Source organism: Cajanus cajan, chromosome 10 (assembly GCF_000230855.2).
Source record: "Cajanus cajan strain Asha chromosome 10, NIPB_CcT2T_4, whole genome shotgun sequence".
Classification (NCBI taxonomy): domain Eukaryota; kingdom Viridiplantae; phylum Streptophyta; class Magnoliopsida; order Fabales; family Fabaceae; genus Cajanus; species Cajanus cajan.
In genome coordinates this window covers 44,966,368-44,983,847 of record NC_138526.1, presented here as the reverse complement: position 1 = coordinate 44,983,847, position 17,480 = coordinate 44,966,368, and the positions used below count along the sequence as shown (strand labels likewise).

Sequence of the window (17,480 nt, the reverse complement as noted above, 5' to 3'; positions counted from 1 at the left end):
AATTTTAAAATGTTTTTGGTGGTTTCTAACTGTCACAATTATTTTTTTACATTTTTTAAATAAATATTGGCGGTTGAAAAAGATCACTAATGTGTAGAATTGATTAAAAAAAATTGCATCTGATTAAATACTCCCGAGACATATACAACTTGCACAAAATTAATATTATTTTTAAATATTTTATTATAATATTATTTTATTTATTTTTATCTTTTATATTTTCTAACTATTTTTCTTAAATCAAATAACTAAATTTTTATTCTATTTTATACTTATTTTTATTCACCTATTTCTCTTTTTTCTATTTTTTTTTCATTCTGTTTCTCACCTATTTAATGACTTTTAAAATTTTAAATAAAGAGATCACCAAAATGTCAACATGTCCATGTAAATATGAGAAATATGTACAAATTTAATGAATTAAAGAAATATATCTTAAAAGGGTATAATAGCATCCAAGATATATATATATATATATATATATATATATATATATATATATATATATGTGTGTGTGTGTGTGTGTGTGTGAGGAGGGTTCAAATGACATCGGTGTAACTTTTACTAAGTATTACACTGTTCAATAACTTTATATTATTGTGAATTTTGTAAATCCAATCGTTAGATTGAAAGTTTATATCACTTTATACATGTATATCAAATTTTGTTAAAATTGAACAATAACTTGAAGGTAATCAAAGTGTTCATATTTTAGTATATTTTGAAATGAATATATTACGTCAATTTTGTTTTATAAAAATGAAGTATCAAATCATCTTGGATTAATATAAAATTTTGTATATATGATCTAAGAGATATGAACTTTCAATCTAATAATTGGATTTACAAAATTTACATTTAATATAAAGTTATTAAGCGGTGTAATACTTAATAAAAATTACACTGGTGTAATTATAACCCTATATATATATATATATTTTTTTTTTATTTTTTTAAATTATAATTGTTGACAATAAAAGTGACGAGCCTATTTAAGGATTACAATTCTCAAGCATTTAAGTTTTAATCATAGGGCACTTTTATTTTTTTAATCTCAAAATCAATAGCTCATTCTGGGGATAGGAGACAAAAAGCAAGTCAAAAAATTTGTTGGATAGCTCTGCCTAATGAAAACCCTCCTAGAGGAAACAATGCTTTAGGCCGAATAAGGGTTTGGTCAAAACTTAGAAAGCAAGAATGGGGTATCAAGTGTGTAGTGTAAATAAGAATATTTCAAAAGTTGTAAGCTTCACAACTCGTGCACACTAAATTGGGCCAAGTGAAACGAAACAAATGTAAATAATCTAGTATGAAAATGCCATTTTAAAAACCCTGTACTGAAAATAAAATATAAAAAAAATGAATTTTAATTTATTGAATTATAAAATTGTGCTCATAAAAAACTAAAATGTGTTATAATTTCTTAATGATGTTTCAATTTCTAAAATTGCGAAAAAATATAAACTCTATCGATTGAGATTTCTTTCAATTCCTTGAAAATTCAACATTAAACAAGAAAAATAAAAAGCTATACGTAATTCACCAAAACAACATTACGATAGGTGCAGCTGTATTACTTCACAGATTTTAAATATATGCAGTTCACAACGTCTTAGCGGTAGTGTACAACAACTTGGTCTTGTGGGTGAATCAGTTCAAGAGGGTGATGAGATTGGTTAAAATGACAATGCATTATTCTCCAAAAGAAGAGTTAGAAAAAAATTTCAATCTGGTTCTCAAGCAGAACCAAAATGGAAATCAAACAAAACATGCTACAATTAACAAGTGGATAATTAGTTACAGAAATCAACAGTTTAGGTGGCATGGGAAATGCCTTCCAGCAACGATTTTGTTTCCAGAATAGACGCTCGCATATTTTTCATCTCCTCCTCCAGCTTCTCAAACATGCTTGAATTAGAAATGGAAGAAAGGACACTGTTTTTGTTGTTGGCAGCAATGGCCCTAGCTGTCTGTAACTCTTCGGCTTTTGACAAATCTATTTGCAATTCTTCTCCTAGAACATTTATTTCAGCCTCCTTTAGATCATGGTCAAACACATGTTGCTGGAGTTCAATGATCATTTGCCCTATTTCAAGCATACCATTATCTCTAAATTCCAAGAGCATCTCTTTCTCTTTCATCACTCGTTGAAGTGCAACCTCCTTCTCCTCTGTGTTCCTTAAACATTGCTTTATTTCCAGTTGAACAGCTTGAATCTGGCTCTCTGCATTTGCCACCTTCTTGCTTAGATTTCCCAGTTCCTTTCTTAGAGCCCCGAGTTTTTCTTGATAAAGTTTCATCTCTGCTTGCAGTTTTGTTTTCTCTTCCTCTAACTTGAGTAACTCGGTGGCTGAAAGATGCCAATTTTTCAGTGAGGAATCTATATTCTGTGTGTTTTCAACTGCGAATAGAACCTTTTCACCTTCCCGCTTGCGAGTCTCTTCCTCCAGTTTTGATTTAATGCAAGCAATATTCTTCACTAATTCAACCTCGGATTCTTGGTTCTTCTTCTGAGCATTCTCCAATCCCTGTTTGGCAGCTAGAAGAGCTGTCAATTCCACTTTCTTTTTGTCAAGATGAGATGTCAAGTCGCTCACCATTGCTTTTGCCCTTGATTCCCGTTGCTCAAAGTAAGAAAATGTTGAGTAAAAGTTTGATAATGAATATTTGAGAGCAGAGAACTTTTTATCAGCTATTGTTCTTCTTTTCTGTGCTTCAGAAAGCAGTAGTTTCAAGGATTCAAACTGCTGACGCTTGACCTGAATATCATGCTCTGTGACATCAATTTCTCTAGAGAGCTCATCGACTTGGACCATTGCTTTTTCTGCACAACCAAGTGAAGCTATAGTCTTGACTGCGTCTGAGATATGTTCATCAACTCTTTCAAGCTTCTTTGTAGCACAATGTAATTCCTCTGATAGCTTAGCCTCGCTGAGATCTGATACCTCATATTTCTTCTCAGAGTTGACCAGTACATCAGCCTCACTATTAAGCTTTTCTTGTTTTTCAGGTGCATCACACTCGAGGTCCATATCAGACACAGATGTAGTTGGTTCATATTTATCTTCACCTCTACCCTGCACTTCCTGGGAAACAGTTTCTACTCTGGAGTCTCTTTCCCCACCATCAACTTCAACAAGCTTTTCTGGGCAGTCCATTACTCCCTTGGTTTCAACTCTTTCATGTTCAAAACTTGAAAGAGTTCTTTTAAGATCATCCCTCTCCTGCATGGCTCTTTCATACAAACTCATCAGCTTTTCATTTTCTTCATTTAATTCCATTAACTGATGCTGAAGATTCTCAACCATTCCTTTCAACTCGGTCTCCTCTTTTGTTGTTTCAAGAGAATAGCAACCACTGCCAATCTTGGAACCAATTTCTTGAGTATCCTCCCCTTTATTAACATTTTTAATATTACTCTCAGCAGCCGCTTGTTCATACAATTCAATTAGTTTACTATTATCCTCAATCAAGGTTTTAAGCTTCATCTTGAGTTCATCATTCTCTTTAGCCAGCATAATTGCTGTCTCATGAGCCTCTGCTTCTCTTTGACTAGCAGCAGCTATAGCATCAACCATTGCTTTCAATTCTAGTTGGTCATTGCTGTTAATGACAGGCATATCCGTTGTTGATGGAAGGTACATTTGCTCTTTTCCTTCATTAATGGTTTGGGATTTATCTTGTTCTAATTTTTCCGTCAAATCATCAACATGCCTGCAAGATAAAATTTAGTGGATGAATTTTAAGCACTGTTTGTTCATTATGAACAAAGACAAATGCATATCATCTATGCAGAAACAATGAGAAACAGAAAAGGCAGTATGTCTGTCAAGAATGACCTTTAGCCAAAAACTATGTCCAAATAACGTACAGAAATGCACAACCGTCACATAATTATATAGAGAAAAGTGAAAGAGAGTAAACAACACCTTTTCAATTTTTCCTTCTCTTCAAGGCAAACCTCTAGCTTCTTGTGAATTGTGTCCATTTCTGCCTGGTTTTGGATAGCCTGTCGTAGATAAAAATAACATCAAGTAGGAGAGAATGTGACAGACATATGAACTAGTAAGTTGACTGAAGCTAAAAAAAACAGAGTACAAACAATATTGATCTAGACCTGAATCCGGAGAAACTCATTTTCCTCCCTAAGAGAAGAATGCCAACGTGATTTTGGGCTTGAGTCCTATAGACAAGAATTAAATAGTTGAATAAATTATATACACCAAAATTTAAAATGAAAGTACAAAAAATTACAAACCAACGTAAGATAATTAAACAGATAGTCATTTTATCCTTTTCCATATCAAATGAAGTTATTCAAATATCTAAATAACTACTAGGCTTCCTTATTCAATAGCCAACCATATGATGATGGATCAAGCTTTTAGAACATTCACAGTTTGATAATATCTAGATTTTTCTTGTGGTCCGAGATTGACCTTCACCCTGACCATTTCTAATAGGGATAAAAGTGTAAAAAATGGTAAATAGAGAACTTGAAAACAGAAATAAAGATGTAAAGTCAAAACTACATTCCATTCCTACCACTAGCTACAGTACTACCGTTGAGCACCAGCATTATTCTTGTTAGATATAAAACACGGTAATTGTGACATGCCTCTTTTTCCATTTTCATGATATTTTAAGATATGTCAACAAATATTTATGCTAAATTGCTTAATTCAGCCATATATAATGACAATACCAAACTAGTAAATTAAGTTGAATTCAAAAACTTGATTAAAGACTCACGAAATCTATAGTCATTGAAAAGTGATTGCTAGTCTGAAAATCTGATTCGAGCTTACATCTATGTTAAGTAATTCTATTGCAACATTCATTGCTTCAAACATGAATATGAATAAGGTCTATATCATTCTAACCTGTTTGGAGACGAGATTACCATCATTATGTACATCTTCAATCATCGAATCAGAATTTGTTTTCTAACATTTGCAAAAGATGAGGTCAAGATAAAAGTTTGCAGTGTCTTCTATTCTAGACAGAAAAAATTATTACAATAAAAACAGCAACAAACAGAACCATTACCAGATCTGGTTCATGCATAAATTTCCAATCTAGTGCTTCCAACAACTGCACATACAAGTGATAAAAACACAATCAATATGAAAGGGATTGACTGAAAAATTTATAAAACACAAAGGCATCCCTTCTACCTTGTTTTCCAAAACCATGATTTGTTCACTCATTTGTTCTCGTTCGCCCTCCATACAAAATGCCTTTAACCTGTCTTTAAGATACATAACATTAGCAACATGACATTATGGAAAACATGTGGAGGGCAGAAAAGTCACTGGCAATCTAGCTAGCACTAATTTGTTAGTCAACTCGAATTGGTTGGTTGCCTTATTTCTCTGAAGTTTAGACAATACCAGAAGGCTGTGTTCTTGCCTCAAATGATTTGCATGTTTCATATTTGTGGATATAGCAGGTAAATTATAGAAACTATATTTATTGTTCATACTGGAACATTGATTTTCGGTCATAATAAAGTTAATGTCTTTTCCCAAGTCCCAACCTTTATTTTAATCATGAAATCAAAGTAAGTTACTTTTGCATGCACGAGACAAAAATAAGTAAAAAAAAAAAAATCCAAAAAAAGAAAGGATTCTTGCTGTATCAATAAAAACATGCCTTCTAATTTCTTCTTTTAGCTGCAAATTTTCCATAGCAAACCTAGTTACTTCAGTACTCCGATCCACCTGGGCCCGCAAAACCTCAATTTCCTTTAAATGATCCTCTTTTTCTTTCAGCAAGTGTGTCTCAGCTGTTATCTTCTCAGAAGCAACTGCTTCTAACCTTTTTATTCCAGCCTCTCGAAAACGTAGTCTCATTTTTAAACTTTGTATCTCATCTTCTCTTTGCTTCACCTGATTCATCCCATATTTCAACCATTTAATTCATCACAAAAATAAGAACTATTGTTATTGATAAATCAACAAAAGAATGACTATAAAATAGAAGGTTAAAAATACTGCACAACTATACAAACCAGCTTCATGGACGCTTGAATTTCATCTCTTAGTGCCTGTAATTCCATTTCTTTGTCTTTTTCCCTTCTAAAGGCCCCAACAAGGGCAATATCGTAATCTTTTTTCTGCAAAAAAAAAGAGAGAAAAATGCATATCAGTTAACAAAGTGAAGGGAGACTGGTTGATTTCTTAGAGACAAAAAAAAAATTTCGACCTGAGATGTCCTTTTAACAGATGTTAATGGACTGAATGATCCTTGGACACCGTCCCACTTGAAGGATCCAGGAGAACCTGGAAAGCTGATTACTGAAGTGTCATTATCCTGAATTTCTCCCCCAGCAGCTAGACCACGTAAACGGGATACTTCCTTCTGAAACCCCAAAAATTTGCATTACGTGCCAGCAGATTTAGTAATTTAGAAGATATCAAGGAATAAATGTTTAAAGTTTTTCAACTTCCCTTTAAATAGTACATGAAAAGTAAAAAGTAGACAATTGCTTGTTGTTCTTTTCTAATACACAATCAAGTAATTATATATTAAGACTCCAATTAAACAAAAATCTTCTTATCAATTGATGATGGCATGAAATGCAAGTTGCTGTATCTATTCCATTTTCTTCCAAGTCTGATGAAAAGTGAAAGCAAACTCTTGCTCACTGTCATCATACTTCTCTGATAAGCAATTCAATAAGCACCTATAAAGGCATTAATTGGCTCATAAAATGATAAGCCATTAACTAAATTACTTGATCATTACCTTCCCTAGAAAACAAAGAAAAATGGGCACAAACATTTTTTATATCTGAACATAAGTGAAGAAAGGATAAATCAAAATTAGAATACCTTAAGTTGTTGAATTTGAATTCTCATGGCAATGACATCTCCAGACGCATCCTCATTTACAATTGCCTGGAGAAAAATAGATAATTATTTAAATAGCAATTATTGGAACTGTCTTCTGCACGGATCATCCACATATCAAAATGGTTTGTATAAGCTGTGTTGAGTAAGATTGTTTTACAAAAGGCTTTTAACTTTCTTTTAAATACTATTCATTCAGCCTTTTAATTTAATAACAAAATTAGAATAAAAGAATTCTTTAACTACTTGGTAATAATTAAATGCTGGTCACTTATTTTGGCAGAAAATATATGCACATAAATTTATCATTTAATAAGCACAAAAAGTATGAAAAAACATACATTGTTCTTAATAAATTTGGCACGTTGTGCGAACTTTAATGTGCTTAATGTCTCAAGTGAACAACTGCAAAAGTTATCAAAATAATGTCACTCAAATATAAATGCAGTTAACCATATACAGCAATGGAAAATAACATAAAAAGAAATTACAGCAAAATTCATCAAGCAACAGTGAGGTTAAAAATCCATTTATAACTATAACAAGCAAGCATTGAAACTTGCTCATTGCCAGTTTCCGTACATTCTTTATACAAAAGAAACCAAGTCCTCATGCAAAGGTATGAACAAGCATAGAGGAAGGAGGTTCACTGACCAAATGGAGGGGCTTATATTTGCAATTATGATCGTTTTTGAATTCCCTCCAAGAGAATCCTATAAAGAAGAGACAGAATACCGATCAGATTTAATTGATAATTTGCAGGTCCTTATTTATAAGGAATTCAGACAAAATAACAAAACTTTCCCCTAACATTCACAACTATAAATACTTAATTTTCCAGTGAAACACTTGCTAGATGTTTCAGAATACTATTAGGCCAGAATATCACAAGATCATTCCATCAGAAGATTTTAAGTGATGGACTATTATAAATTATATATAAAAAAAATATCCTAAAGATTCTCAAGGATCATTCATAGATATTTCAAGTGCACTTTCGAGTTCCACTTCCACAACTGATGTCTAGGTAGGAAAAGTAACCACCAAGCATTAAGCTTCTAGCTGAATCTAGAGACCCTTTATTGATAATAAATAGGTTTCTCTGACATAATTTTAATGTCAAAGAAAAGAAACTTGCTATTGCAAAAGCCAATGTCTCTTAAATAGTAATTAGGTGTGATAATTATTTTGTAACCAAAGTTTTTATGCATACTTACATAATTAGAACATCTTTTGTAGTTCTAAATCAATTCATATCCCCAAACAGTTGTGCATGACAAATGTTTCATTTTGTAACACTGTTATCAGTTGTCAGAAATGTCCAGACACAGAATTCTAATTGGGAACTATGATTGATCACCCAAGCAAAATGAATTTAGAAAATTTCAACAGCAACCTGAAGTAAAAATGTAAGCTTTGAATCACGGTATGGAACATGTTGCGACTTGCCATTAGATATGCTTACTAGGTTCATAATCACAAGCCTGCAAGTATAAAATTATTATCATCTACAATGTTATTTTTTAGGATAATATCAAAAGCAAAATAACTAGTAGGAACAATGATAATTCAATATTGTCAATGAGGTGTTTTCTGACTGATAAAAAAAATATTGATAATGAGGATAACCAACCCCAAGGTTGAAAGAGATTTGTTGATATTAGTAGCTTCCTTGAGCCGTTCCCCTTCTGCACCAGAACTCTTCTGCCTATCATCAAAATAGATACAAAATATCATCTATATGAATGTTAAATTCAAATGAGGTGAGGTAAAATACTTCTGACTTCTTTGCTCATCTAAATCATGAAAACAGAAATATACACTCTTAGGAATCAATTACCTCTCAGATCCAGCCAAATCAACAAGATTAAGTCGAGCATATCTAAAGTGAGTCACTCCTTGAGATTCCCACTAAAAAAGTAATTGAATTAAATTGTATAATACTTGGAGAACATAATAAAAGTTTAGCATTTGTTTTTTTGAACGAAACAGGAGATAAAAATATCAATATTTACTCACCTGACTCTCAATGATGCAAGTAAATACACTATGAGAACGACTGCTAGCACGATTCATGTTAGTGGCAGCTACCTTCCTGTTCGCAGCACCCTAAATAACATTGTTATTTTCAATCAGTGCCTATTAACTTATAAGTTTAGTGAAAAGGGATAAGGTTCTGAAAACAAAACAAAAAAAGTGAAAAATATTTTCATATAGGCTATTTTTCCCCCCTCAACTTGGAATTGAAAATGGAAAAAATTGAATAAATCAGTAGATATTGCAAAACAAAAATCAAGAGCAAAGATGAAGTCATTACATACCTGAATAAGTAGTTGAATGACTTCTCGTGCATAAGTAACTTCTGTTTCCTTAAGATTTTCCACATAAACTCCTTTCTTATTGTCTTCTCTTATCTTCCATATGATTTGTATAAAAAAAAATATATAGATGTATGAGTTAAAATGCCTTTTACAAATACACAGAGAAATCGTAGCTCATACAATTTTGTATATTATTTCTCAATTTTAGAAGATGAACTCCCAACACTTTGCATTCGATTAATGATTAGAGTTATTATGAACAAGCAAAGAGAGAAAAGATATCCAACCAAAATAGGAGCATGATTGTATATTTGAAGGATTTTCAAAAATATTCAATGAATAAATAGTAAGCCTTACCTGCAGATTGTTAGATGATGGGTCCAAAAGATCAAGGATCTGCTCATTGTATATTTCCAAGAAAGAACATTTGCATGTAAATTTTAACTTTTCATCTCTTCGAGCCTCTTTTTCCTGGCGTATTAGATCAATAACAGATTACAGTTTAAAATTAGAATTTTGCAAATATAAATATGCATGAATAATTATGTTGCAGCTTAAATTTATCTTAAGTTACCGTTGTCCAAATTTATGCAGCACTTAAACAGTCCAATTTGAATATCAATACGTCAAAACCTCAAGTCATATACAACTGGCAAGATAAACATTTAAAATTATTAAAATGAGTACCTAATCCAATAACAAATTATACCTTTTGAATTCTCGTAAATAAGTGCTCAAAAATTCTTGGCGTCATCCCACAGTTGACACTGTGTCTTCTAGTTCCCCCCTCAATGTCACCAAGCATGGTGTGTGTCTTCCCACTTCCAGTCTGAGCAAAACCAATTATTTTCGGTGACCACAAAAGCGTTTCATTCTCTTATTCTAAAGAATCTAAACAAGAAGTCTAGATAATAAATGAAGCTACGCTTCCTCGTATTATAAACTATATTGACCTAATTAAACTAATGGGAACAAGTCACACGAAGAGCAGAAAAGCAACGACTCACTTGACCATAAGCAAACATGCAGCTGTTGTAGCCTCCCATGCAATTTTCCACCATTGGCAAACCAGCTACTTTAAAGAGATTCTCCTGTCATATCAGTCATGTGACGAGTGAAACCCAAGGTTGTAGTTTGTACAATAATTCCAACAATTTTTTGTTATAGAAACCACAATACAAATGGAACTATCCAACAAACCTGGCTAACATTCTCGTCAGCAACAAGATCAAAAGTAAACCGCGACTCAGGATGCCCAGTCCAAGTAATTGTCTGACAACTCTCTTGCCTAACGCACTTTCCATATCCTTGCACCGATATCTCCGAGTTGCTAAGAGGACGCATTCTAATTATAACCTAGCTCACAAAAATAAACCATATCAATCTCAATTCTCTTAAACCAAACTATTAAAACACACACACACAAAACCTAATTAAAGTCATTTTTCAAACAATAAGTGCAATTTCACTAGCAAACAACTCCCCTGCTATGCAGTAACACAGTCTAATTATTCAATTCCATTACTCAAAGAATAAACAAACAATTATAGTCATGAATACAAAGTTACAAACAAAAGAAAATTTAACTGACGTTAGTCTTAAAACACTGCAAAGCTTCACATTAGATCTTGCTAGTGTGCCTGTACATTTATAGCCGTGAATCCCGTAATTAACAAACACAAGCGAATTTAACTAAAGTTACTCTCAAAACAGTGCAAAACTTTACATTAAGTCTTGCTATTGTACCTGTACATTGTGATCTTTCCAGAAGGAAGGATCCTCGCGGAGTTCGAAGCTCTGAGAGGACGAAACCGCGGCGCTACTCGGTCCAGCTACACTCTCATCGTCCCAATGGGCTAGGTTTCGGACTATGGAGCTTTGCGCGAGCGTGTCCTTGGTGGCGGATTTGAGAAGATCGGGAGTGTTCTGAACCAGCGAAAGTGATTCGGAGGGATGGTCGTGGAAACCGAACCTGCTCTTAATCGCACTGGCGGCCTCGGATAGGAACGGCATCGTGCTGCGAACGGTTGCGGCGGAGAATTTGCGGAGATGAGTGAGTTGAGTTTGTTGTTGGAATGATAAGAAAGACGGAGAGAGAGAGAGACTGGGATGGGAAATGAGAAATGAAATGAGGAAACGCAGAAAAGGAAGGAGAGAGAAGGGGATTCTGTGATCCAACGGTGGATATGGATTTAAATTCAAAGTATACGACCGTTTGAGATCCGCGTTTCAAATTTTCGAAGCTGGAGCCAAGAGAGCCTTTTCCTTCAATTATTTTATTTCTTTCTTACTCTTTTCTTCCTTCAATTAAATTAAAGTTCACTCTGTGTATTACAGTATTATTTTAGAATAAATAAGTCTATACTAATACTAATATATAAAAAGAATATTTTTTTAATAACTACATTGATCTTTATTTTTTTGAATTATTATACTTTTTTATGTTAAAAAATGAAAAAAAATATTTTTTAATCAAATTTAAGAATTTAAAATTAATAAATTATTTTTCATTTTCATTTTTACATGAATTATTTTATTTTTTTATTTATTTTTTAATAATTACTTTTTTATAAGAAATTTTTTTTCTTTTAATTTTTTTAATACAATACAGGCACGAAACGTCTTTTTCCTGCTAGTAATAAATAATAAAGTTTTAAACATCTATACTAATATATAAATGAAATATTCTTTTTGGTAACTATCTTGGTCTTCACTTTTTTGGACCATTATACCCTTTTATGTTAAAAAATTAGAAAAAATATTTTTTAATCAAATTTACAAATTTGAAACTAATAAATCATTTTTACAATAATTACTTTTGGTTTTCATTTTTACATGAATTATTTTATCTTTTATTTATTTTTTAATAATAATTCTTTATGAGTAACTTCTTTTTTTTTAAAATTTTTTTTAATACAATACATGCACGAAGTGCCTTTTTCCTGCTAATAATAAATAATGAAATTTTAAACATCATTTTGACATTTTGTATTTTTTTTTTGCTTTACGTTTTGAAGCTTTTTTGATCCGTTTTGAAGTTGAATGACAGTGGAGATGTCGTAATAAAGAGTTGATGATGGAGATTTAAAATTAATCACATGTAAATTCATTTCTGTTAAAATATGTAACGTTTATTAATGAAAATAATACTTTAAAATAATATATTTATAATAATAACAAAAGAGATGTCTTTATAATAAAAAAAATGTCTTGATTATCCTTCGATTAATTTTGTAAATCATTTAATAATTAATTTGTTTCAACTTCCTATGTATTTCTAAGAGTTAGACTATATGTAATGCATCAGGATTCTCTTTGTTTTATTTTTTCGTCATTTCTACAATTATTAATATTTTAAATGTGAGACCCGTAACTCATTTTTTTTCTCCCTTCCCTCTTTTATTCACTCAAACTCTTTTTCACTCTCAACTCTCATTCTCTTCCCTTGGATTTTCGTTTGGCCATTGAAGGTGGTGGTGTGGGGCAGATTTGAGGTTTGGCTAGCTGAGTAGTAGAAGTTCCTTCTTCTCCTTCGATATACAAGCCTTTCTTCCACTTCCTCTCGTTGCTCTTCCTTCCGAAGCTCGAATTTCTTCACCAAGCTAAGGGAAGCTAGTCCTTTGACTTGTTTGGCTGAAAACGAATTCTAGGAACTCTTTGGTTGTTTGATGTTTGATGATTTTGAGCTGAGATTGAAGGACATGGGGTTTTCGGGGTTTCGGGGTTTTGATCAAAAATTTAGGATTTTTGATGATTCGTGGTTGCATGTTGAAAAAGAAGGGGTTTTTGTGTTGATTGACGAAAGTATAGTTCTTTGGAGGGTTTGCATGTGTTTGGGCTGTTGGATTGTTGCAGGTTGTTGTTCAAAAATGGAGGAGGGTTTGTGTTTGCTGTCACAAACGGCTGAGCCGTTCTAAGGCGCTGAGCGCTTTGGGGGCAGAGAGCCACCTGGGACAAAACGGTTGAGCCGTTTTAGGGCGCTGAGCGCTTTTGGGGCAGAGAGCTAGAGGAGAATCCCTGGAGCTAAAGCGCTGAGCGCTTTGTAGGCGCTGAGCGCTTTGTAGGCGCTGAGCGCCTTGGTGCTTTCAGAATTGGACGTTGTAGTCTTCATGAAAGTTGTAGCCTTGGATGTTAGCTTTCCAATGGCGCTAGATTCACTCAAAAAGGAGTTTTAGAACTCTAGATATGGCTATTTTAGTGAAGAGAGGTTGAGCTGTCACCTTTGTTTATAGCTGTTGCGGTTTTTATCATTTTTAACAAGGTAGATGAAGGAATTAGGACTTGGTGTCTTCTTGAGAGTTGTAGGAAACCTTCTTATCTTTCATGTGAGATAAGGATGAGCATGGTAGGAGTAGTATAACTCCGGATGTGCTGTTTTCTGTGAAGGTTATTTTAGGTGCTTAGGTTGATTGGTGTTGTTTGGACGAGTTGTAAACAAGATGGATAAGTCGTACTATATGTTGTATGTAGTGTAGTTTAACGTTGTTGATCATGCTGTCGATCATGTTGTGTATGTTGAGCTGAGCTGTAGTTGTTAAATATTGTTGTACTGACTAGTTGATAATGTGGGATTATGATGTTGAGCTGAAATTGATGAATATGTCGTGTTGTAGATGTTATTGCTGATTAAGGATGTTTAGACTGTGCTGTGAGCTGTATTTAGATGTTTAGCTGAGCTATAAGCTGCTAGTTGTTGTATGCTAGTATTGCTGTGTTGTAAGATGTTTAGCCGTGCTGGATGTCAATATTGTTGAGCCGTAAGCTGTTTAGCCGCGCTGTAAGCTGATATTGTTGTAAGTTGATATGTTGAGTTGTACAATTGTGTTGTATTGTGTGTTGATATTGGATGTGTATGCCGAATGGCTGTGTGGGCTAAAAGGCTGAGGTGTGTAGGCCGAATGGCTGTGTGGGCCAAAAGGCTGAGGTGTGTAGGCCGAATGGCTGTGTGGGCCAAAAGGCTGAGTTGTTGATCACTAAGACTAGAGGAGTTGTTTTCGAAACTTCCTCATCCCATTGTGTGGGTTGAGTGACTGTGGTGCTCTTGGGGCCCAATTTGTTGAAAACCCTCCCTGGGAAGCTGACCCTTGGAGTGGTAACTTGCTGTTCTCCTCTAAGTCTTAGTGGTCCCGTGTGTGGGCAAGGTCGAGGCACACGTGTACAAAGCGACCACGGTATAGAGGCACGATCGACCTATACCGATTACAAGCGACCAATACTAACTTATATGCGTGACGACGCATTGTATGTTTTATTGTTGTTATGTTGTATGGTTGATGAGTTGTATGATGATGATGTGAGATGTGTGCTGTTGTTACTGAATGTTGTGGTATATTGAGTTGATGTTGTTAAGCTGGTTGATGTGCGGATAACTATAGCTATGTTTTTCTTATTATTTAGTTACATATTTATATCTGTATGTTATCTCCTTTCACTAGCTTACCCTTGTTGTTTCCATGTGGTTTGGATTGCGATTATCATACTATGTATGGGAGTAGAGCAGGGATAGGTTGGTGGCTAGTGGAGAGTCTGCAGCTGGCAGGCGGAGCTAATCCTTGTTGATGCTTGTTTGTTTCAGCTACTCGGTGTAGTAGTTCTGGATGAATTCTTGTACATTTTGAATCTAGTCAGATCTGGACATGTATATATGTATATTCTAGACACTATATATATACACTTGTTCTTTTCTGTCCAGTTTCAGGTGTACGGTGTAGTGTATAGTGACCAGCCGGGTCGTTACATTAAAAATAAATAAAATAGAGATAATACACATTTAATTAGTGGACACCATGGCATCATTTATCATTTATTTTTCCTAAACCATAGAAATGCAAGAAATGGAGATGATACTTTTTTCTGTATGTAATGGAAGGTGTTTATCACCTTTTTTTTTAATAAGATTTTACCGTCAAAGCTTGCGCTTATTTTCTCTAAGCACTAGTTCCTATATCTTTTTTCATCGATGATATTAAAAAAGTAACTAATAAAAATTGATATGATAAAGTGCAAAGTTATTTACAGGACTCATTTAGTAAAACATTTAGAATTCTTCGATTGGGAAAATAATTGCTTAAATTTGAAATAATAAGAATAAATGATGTTTAGAGATGAAATCCAGAGTAAAAGTGAAAGTTGAATATTATAATATCTATAATTTATTTTTTTAATTATAATATTTGTATAAAATATTTACTATCAAATATGATGATTAATCTTTGTAAAAAATTATAAGCATATATAAAATAAGTATCTAACACAATTTTTTTTTTGAAAGAGGTTAGAATTTAAACATTAAATAACATAATTAAGAAATATTAGACGCTATTACTTTTATCAATCAACGTTGATAAAACATTTACAATAAAGTTTATGGTATTAAAATGGATCACATTTGTATGCACAACTTTTTAATTTTTTCAATTTAAATTCCTCATAGATACTTAATATCTCCAATTTAAAAGACTTTTAAATGGACCCACCAGTAAACCAATATCATTGTATTTTATTAGTAATTCACTTAAAAATATGTATAGAAAATAAATATATATATTTTTTTAAATGTGATAGTAGTTTAACAAGCAACCCCAAATAAAAAAATAATAACTACCACTTCAAGCATGTAAATCAATTAATACAGAGTTATTTTAGTTTGACTAGTAATTTTAAGTTCAAGTGTTACTTATGCATTTGTATTAAATATTTGGAGGAAAATTTTGTTGTTAAGGGTAAACATAGACTAGGTCAAATTAGGTTTTGTTAAGTCATAGTTTGGTCTCAGTTGAAAAATATATGACCTAAGTTTGACTTGTTCACAAATTATGTTTTCTTTAAAAAAAATGTTAATTTAACTTACATAAGAGTTTGGCTTGTTCTACAAAATTCATTTTTTTTTCTTAATAACCAAAAATAGTAGATAGACGATAATATTTGTATGACTACAAAAAAAGTAAAAATGAAGAATAAAATTAAATGTGTGTGATTGTTTGGGTGTATTTTAAAATTAAGTACATAATATATTTATATGATTAAGACTCCAAATATTTTTATCTACCATGTTTTTCAATTCAATGACCACCTAATTTGTTGTTTGGGTCATTTTCAACTTTTAGATAATTATATATGTTACATTTAGCTCATATATGCATGTTTATCTAATTGACCAATCATATTGTAATTATCAAAAAATGAACCTATTAATTTTTAGGCATCATATCCACTTTCTCTAACCATCAATGACTATTAACTACATTATCTCATTATTTGAAAATCGGATAATCTCATCTTACTATTCAGGGAGCACATCTCAAAACTAAATTTTTAACCACTACCTGAAGTTGTTAAAAAATAAGCTAGAACTCAATGAACTAAGTTGGTCATCACGAGTTTAAGTCAAGTCAAAATAAAAAAATAAATTGCATCCACTATCAATAGTTTTTAACCTAACTTACTTCACATACAAGTCAAATGAATTCAAGTCGGGTTAGCTTGTTTAACTCGTCTATAATTCAATAGTTCAATTTATTTATATTCTTTTATGTATTTATCGTTTGAATGATAAAATTATTTTGCATTTGTATTTAAAATGTCTTGATGAAAAAATATGACTATTTAAATAAGAAAGAAAATGTGATTAATTTTTTGTTTAAAAATTTGATAGATTACTCACTCAACTTACTTTATAACGAGTCTAATTATGTTGAAATTTTATTAACTCATAAGAGAGTGAGTCGGATTTAAAATATCAATTTATGATGAGTCACATCAAGTAAGTTAAATTAATCTAATATGACACTAAAGATGTTATGCAAAATTAATGTTCAAAATAATCTCTAAAATTATGTGCAACCCCTTTACCTTTATCTGAAATCAATAACTCAAGTTTAATTGATAAATATGTTAGATAATGTTTTTAAATAGTTTAATTCAATATCAACTGATGTAAATTTTGTTAAATATTTATGTTATGTTTGGATATCTATCGAAAAGACATAAACAACTGATGAATCCAATTCATGTTATCACATTTTTTTTTGCCAAATTTGGAATGAATAAAAATAATAAACAAAATATGTTTTTATGTTTTGATTGAATAAACTTTTAAAGTACTTATTAAAAAAAATAATTTTTTCATAAAATAAAATTAGTTTAAAAATAAATTATTTTGTAAAATTTATCTTTTATTAATTTCTTAAAAATCTTATTTTTAATTTATACATATTATAGTTTTAATATATGAAAATTTTAATTTTTTTTCTTCTATTTGTTCTTAAGTGTATTCTTTTTATAAAAAAATTATCCAATTAAGTCC

The 17,480-nt window shown here is 32.0% G+C and overlaps 1 protein-coding gene across 1 annotated transcript; it reads right to left on the bottom strand.

The window, feature by feature from the left end:
* Positions 1–1,553: 1,553 nt before the first annotated feature.
* On the bottom strand, positions 1,554–11,345 carry LOC109817541 (P-loop containing nucleoside triphosphate hydrolases superfamily protein). Its single transcript, XM_020382817.3, has 22 exons — positions 10,922–11,345; positions 10,376–10,531; positions 10,183–10,266; positions 9,885–10,004; positions 9,533–9,646; positions 9,176–9,268; positions 8,874–8,963; positions 8,695–8,765; positions 8,488–8,562; positions 8,251–8,338; positions 7,509–7,567; positions 7,196–7,259; positions 6,837–6,902; positions 6,208–6,363; positions 6,014–6,118; positions 5,656–5,891; positions 5,178–5,247; positions 5,050–5,094; positions 4,884–4,946; positions 4,118–4,183; positions 3,930–4,009; positions 1,554–3,714 (listed from the first exon to the last, which is right to left on the bottom strand). The coding sequence occupies exons 1-22, from the start codon at positions 11,186–11,188 to the stop codon at positions 1,815–1,817; spliced, it is 4,068 nt and encodes a 1,355-aa protein (XP_020238406.1). The 5' UTR covers positions 11,189–11,345; the 3' UTR covers positions 1,554–1,814.
* Between the last annotated feature and the right edge of the window lie 6,135 nt (positions 11,346–17,480).

Excerpts from the sequence above, each read along its gene's own strand:
- LOC109817541 (XM_020382817.3), bottom strand. The coding sequence starts at position 11,188 with ATGCCGTTCCTATCCGAGGCCGCCAGTGCGATTAAGAGCAGGTTCGGT. Across the intron at positions 10,532-10,921 it reads GGAAAGATCACAATGTACAG|GTTATAATTAGAATGCGTCC; the intron begins GTACAATAGCAA and ends TTTGTGAGCTAG. Across the intron at positions 4,010-4,117 it reads ATGAGTTTCTCCGGATTCAG|GCTATCCAAAACCAGGCAGA; the intron begins GTCTAGATCAAT and ends TATCTACGACAG.